The following is a 6,000-nucleotide window of genomic DNA, read 5'->3' as shown; positions in this document are numbered from 1 at the left end:
TTTTTTTCCTCCCCCGATACTTCTAATATTGTAATTAGACTGCTTAATTTCAGTTATGGATCTATTTGAGTAGTTTTGTAATTGAAAAAGCACAAAATGCCCACAATGCATTTCAGCTCTTTTAAAGGAGTGCACACACATAGGTGCACCATTAAGTGCATCAATATAAGGCCCCAAATGTACTCTCTGCAACGGAGATGTGAATGCTTGAATATAATTAATACTTTTATACTTCAAGTTGTTGTGTTTTTGGAGTGTAGTTGTGGTAATAAACTTAGGGGGCGCTAAAGTTACCTTTAAAAGTCTATGCCACAGAGTGCTGCAGGGATTACGTTTTTTTTTTTGTAGACCACTCTACAAGGTTCCCTCTACAAAAAAAAAAAAAGATTTTTCCATTGTTTTTTGAAATATTGCAGAAAATAAGCTCTGGGATCATCAAAAGTTTATGACCATTACAAGGTTTGTTCATCAACAATTTTATTTTTACAAATGAATGCAACTTTTATGAATTTTGAAGCCTAAACACAATCACAGGTAAAAGCTATACGTAAGAAAAAAGATCTTTATCTAAAATCTGCAAACTGGAAAGTTAGAGTTAGAATAGTTTACAAGAGCGTGAGTATAAACACAACAAGTCAGTAAAAGCAAACTAGTAAGTAGATTAGTTTTCCTGTTCAGCATGATGACATTTAATGTCCCTGACATTAGCAACCACCTTTTTCAAGCAACATAAAAACTTAACACACACACAGACACACACACACACACACACACACACACACACACATGGGTACTACTTGTGTATTTTATTTTAAAACATGAAAATATCTTGAGCTTGTGTTAACCATATACCTAATTTCAGGCATTGGATATGATGTCATTCTAATAGCTAGTTATAAAATATTGCCAGTTTTCCTAAATGTAATTAATTTAATTGCTCAAATTGTTTCTCAAAGCTCTGCCTTTACAATAGAAGACTGCCTAAACATAGAAGACGACAGCTAGCTAATACCCGCTATCGCTCCCTCTCGTGGCAACACTGAGAATGCATTCTTATATTGAAATGAAAATGTCTGGGTTCACGTACTTGTGTACAGTACACGTTGAGCCATTTCTGGAGCAGACACACATGGCCAGGAACCAAACATCCCTGAAATTATTTGTTCATCTTTGTTTAAAACATGAAAATTTTTTGCTCTCTACTTTGCATTTTAATCTTATTGGCCGTGTTTGTCTCAACATGCTGCCATGGACCGAATTCTCTGGCTGAGAGAGCTGTCAGTCAATCAATATTATGTTTTCCGCTCCCTTCATGCTTGTGCTGCCTGTACGGATTGAGCAAGATAGGAAAAACGACCCCAAGATTACACAATTAAGTTTCCCATGCACGGTTAGCGCCTCAACCTCACATCTGCATCTCTAATTTTGGCTACCGAGTGCTACTTAAGAGCCTGAGGGAGAGCGAGAGACTGAGGGAAGACGAGAGAAGGAAGATATTGAGATTTAAAGATAGAGTAAGTGAGTAAGAAAAGGGCAGAAGGAAAACACCCCAGGCTTAGATGAAGAGAGAAATAGAATTAGCAATATATGTTGAGAGAAGGCTGTGAAAAGCTAGAGGAGTGGAGAAATGAGAACCAGGGAGGTAGTCTTATGGGGAAGAGAGAAGCAGAGAGGGAGAATGAGAGACAGAGAGCAAGAGAGTAGTGAGTGCTGTCCGGTGTGCTGTCAGTGATAGATGTGGGCTGTAAAATAGCCTCCTCTCACTCCCCATTGGCTGTGACTGAAGTAGAGCTGGGGGGTCTACACTGCTGCTGATATATTTGATTCTTTGATTCCCCCTCTCTGTCTCTCTCTCCATTGCAGTCTGAGGGAATGAGCGTCAGCAGAAGAGCTCAGGACCCCACCAAGACCCCTGCGCTGAACGAGCCACCTCTCTACTCTGATCCCTATCAGCTAAGCTTTCCCCCCGGAGCTCCCGAACAGCATAAGGAGAGCTGTAAAGGAAGAGATCACTCTTTACATTAAGCCCCTTTTTAGAGGGAAATAAAATGGACATTACATCATTCATATTATACTTGATGAGAGCTTAAATGAGCAGCCCTAAAAAGATTGAGAAATTTAAACTGCATTAGATAACAAAATATCAAAACAAGTGAGATTACCTTTAAAGAACTGAAACATTTCACAGTTTTTTTTTTTTACAATTATTTAAAAAAATAATACAAATAATAATTGTATATAATAATTTATAAAAATAATAAATTTGGTTTTAAATGAGCAATCATATATATGAATAAATTGAAAAAACAATTTTGTATATTTTTTAGAAGTTAATATATAAAATTATACGTATATATATATATATATAAGTATAATTATATATGTTAACTTCTAAAAATATATACAAAATCGGGTTTTCAATTATTATAAAATTTGATCTTTGACCAAAATGAAGATGGTTGTGTTCATAGTTATTATTCACAGTTAAATACGAAACCAAGCGGGATTAATTTAAAAAAGCCCACATTAATCAAACAAAACATTAATCAAACAAAACATTTAACAAAAGATGTTTAAAAAAAAAGGAGTAGGAAAGAATTGTGTTTAAAATAAATAAAAAAAACATTATAATTATAATTTTATATAATTATTTCTAAAAAATATATAGAAATGGGTTTTAAATATTTTTTTTTAAATATTAGAAATACTGTTAGGGTTAGGGATAAGTTTTTATTATTTATTTATTAAAATTTTTTAAATAGTTTCTAATGTATATAATGTAATTAAATGAATACATTTTACGTATAAATTTGGGGCCACTGAATGTTTTTACAGTGAAAAACAAAAGCTCTTACCGTTTGTATATGGGTTGGCCACTTTTTTGTTTGTCATTACTCGTGCCGTTGCATTATTTACCTGTGAAGAAAAAGTAGATATGAGAAAAAAAACACAAAGAATACAGGCACATATGCCACAGACATGAGTGTGACAAAATCTGGTTCATGCTTCTCCGCAAAGTATAAAAAAAACAACAACATTCACATGCTCTAATTATCAGTTGAAAAATTATGAGATGCTAAAAATGAAAGTGATCCATCAAGCTCTGATCTTCTGTTTTCCTGCTGGATGTAGGATCTAATCCAGGCTGTTTGTAGAAGAGCTGGATGATGACATCTGGTTCAACATGTAATGAAACAGAGCAACTCTGGAAATGGGCTTTAATGAAACCCAGAGTATATTGGAATTCCCCACTAGCCAAGCTGAGGGAGCTTCCTTGAGGCCTTCTCCGCAATTTAATCTGCCACATTGTCTAGACAGTTCTGCATATTCCCAGACACTATAACCCTGAGGCGGCGGCTTCATGAGCACTAAATTTAACCTCAGGAAGGAGGAGCCACATTGTACAAAGCTCCTCCGGTTACATGTAACACCAAAAAATAATGCTTAATATGGTGGCTGGTTTATTTGCACTTGCACATGCACTTAAGCTGAACCAGCCTGAAAAAATAGATATATTTTTATTGGTGATTTTATTATATCATTAACATATAATCTTCACAGAGCTCTTGGCCTTTCCCTTTCCCAAGAAAATAGAAGCTGCACTTGGATGCCTGCTGCCTACACAGAAAATAGCTGCTCGGGGATGTTACCAAGATGGCTGCCAAGCAAACTGACTTGCCTTAAAGGGACTTTAGTAACACACAACGAGACCAAGCAGCTTGTTGGGAGGCACCAAAGGAATTTAAACATGGCCGTTGGCAACAGAAGCCATGTTAGTATTTCACCCTCATGTTAATTAGCGTTAATAGCTTTCCATTCCACAGGGCCCATGGAGGTCATTTAGCTTGAGGAAACAACTGGCCTCGACTCTCCCTTGATATATAGGTCTAGGTATTGTTTGTGCATTACATGAATTATCTTAATTGCTTATAGAAAATCTTAATAGCCTTGTGGAGAAGAGGGGAAAAAGAGAGAGAGAAAGAGAGACTGTGTCCTCAAGTAAGACATGTAAAAGAAGAAATAAACCTCGGCTGTTTAGGATAAACAAGTGGGATTTAAAGTCATGTTGACATGCCTTTGATATCTTGAGATGAAAATAACATTTATATTTTTAGAGATGGAGCATCGGTTAAAACATACTGTAAATTATGATAAAAAAGTTCAAAAGCTTCTTACAGTTGCACACACATCAAAGCAAAAAGGCATAAATCTGATGGCATGCACATCAAACACACAATAATTATCACGTATGTCACAAGTAATTTTTATACAAAAAACCAAAAAGACACATGAAACATGCAGCATGCACACAGCAAGTGAGCGTTTGAGATGCAATGCGGTGAAATAAAACGGTGCAAGCACGTTCCATCAAACCGACAGCGCTTATGTTCTCATGGGATGGGGATGGTGGGGTATTGATAGTTAGATCAGGAATGCACCTCAATTTTGCGTCCCTCTACGATTGTGCCATTTAATTTCTCCCGTGCGTGGTCTGCATCTGCGCTTGTTTCAAAAGTAACAAAACCAAAACCCTGAGATGATGTGAACAGAGGATTCCCAATAGAGGATGAAGGGGTGGTTGAAGATATTTTAATGAACAACGAATAAAGTGAGTGTGAAAAGAAGAAAGAGGAAGAAAGAGAAGGACGTCACAGTCAGCAGGGTTGCAAATTATATCCGTTAGCAAGAGGTGAAATTAAGACTATAGGGTAGGGCTGCACAGTAATTGTCACGATTGTTTTGCTCAAAAATAAAATGTTGTTTATTAATCACAATTTTTATGGTTTTATTAATTTCTTTTTTACATTTCATTTCAGAATTAATGCACTTTCACAAAAGCACAAATCAAGACAATGTCAACTCGCATGGATTGCGTGCAGATTTACTCGCAGCAAACGACCGCGTGAAAGACGTCAGACTGGTTGTATAACACTTGAGCAGAATATCTCAACAGAGATCACTAAACTCCAAATTACATTTTTTCGCCTGTGTTTTCAGCTTATCAGCGCTTTTTCTGTAATGTCACATGGTTGAACCACTGGTCAGAAAATATATTGATTTATGAAAAAAAATCTTTGACTGGGGGATTTAAACTCATGAAGTCTGGCAACCACAACCATCTAAGCTTTTAGAGGCTTGTTACCAATGCAAGATGACGCAAATGCCAAATTAAAATGAAACGTTTTCAGGGTTTAAAAAAATGGTTGGCAATTATCGCAGATGAATATGCTTAACGAGTCGAGTAAAAGCAGAAATCATGATCCCGATTAAAATACGATTTATCGTGCAGCCCTACTTTAGAGTGAGAACTACAAGAAAAGAGACACAGCAATCTAGGATTATATTCAGCAGTGACAAATTCTGCATATCTTAATATTGAAACATTTGGCATGCATGCATATGTACATTAGTGCATCTCGTATCTGTCTTGCCAAGAACATCAGTAAGCATAAAACTAACTCTTTATAAATGACAGAAGTTGCCCTTGTCTTTAAATGATATAAACTAATGTAAGGAATGTTTCCAAGGCCATATAGGAGCTCAGAGGTTTAATGCACACAATCCTGCGCTCTAGCTGGGAAGCGCCTGCTCTGTTCCCGCACCCCCATCTCCGCTGTCAGCCGTGAGTTATGGCCAACTGCAACCCAAACGCCATATCCGGAACAGCTATTAGGTATGCACCGCAAACAAGAGCGTGGAACAAGCCCTGGTCTTTTAGTTCATACACACTTTGCAAGTACGGCCTGGTAATTGCTTTGGGAGGCCTGTGATTATGATATGCATACATGGACACTCCATTCCTTGTGTCTGGCATGAATAAAGATCAGTCCAGTTGTCCTTGGTCCACGAGGAAACAGAAAAATCAAAAAGGAATGGGCAGCAAAATTAATCCTTTTGACATTTTTGCGCTACCGTGTTCAACATAGCGTTTGTAGTTTTCCTCTTTTATCAGGGATTTAATTAGCTTACACAGCTAGAATGGTGAGCCACTGTCTTATA

At 36.9% G+C, this 6,000-nt stretch overlaps 1 protein-coding gene across 4 annotated transcripts in view; it reads right to left on the bottom strand.

The window, feature by feature from the left end:
• LOC107581581 (RNA binding protein fox-1 homolog 3-like) overlaps positions 1 to 6,000 on the bottom strand; it is a 396,539-nt gene that overhangs the window by 27,797 nt on the left and 362,742 nt on the right. For 3 of the 4 annotated variants that reach the window (XM_016267198.1, XM_016267196.1, XM_016267197.1), the window contains 2 exons: positions 4,440 to 4,532; positions 2,856 to 2,916 (listed from right to left, as the gene is read on the bottom strand). In XM_016267198.1, the coding sequence (XP_016122684.1) occupies positions 2,856 to 2,916; positions 4,440 to 4,532 (154 nt within the window). The remainder of the gene's footprint in view (positions 1 to 2,855; positions 2,917 to 4,439; positions 4,533 to 6,000) is intronic. The other variant, XM_016267199.1, reaches the window with a different exon arrangement.

Source organism: Sinocyclocheilus grahami, unplaced genomic scaffold, assembly GCF_001515645.1.
Source record: "Sinocyclocheilus grahami isolate Dianchi unplaced genomic scaffold, SAMN03320097.WGS_v1.1 scaffold36.1, whole genome shotgun sequence".
In the NCBI taxonomy this organism is placed as follows: Eukaryota; Metazoa; Chordata; class Actinopteri; order Cypriniformes; family Cyprinidae; genus Sinocyclocheilus; species Sinocyclocheilus grahami.
This window is presented reverse-complemented; position numbering and strand designations above follow the sequence as displayed.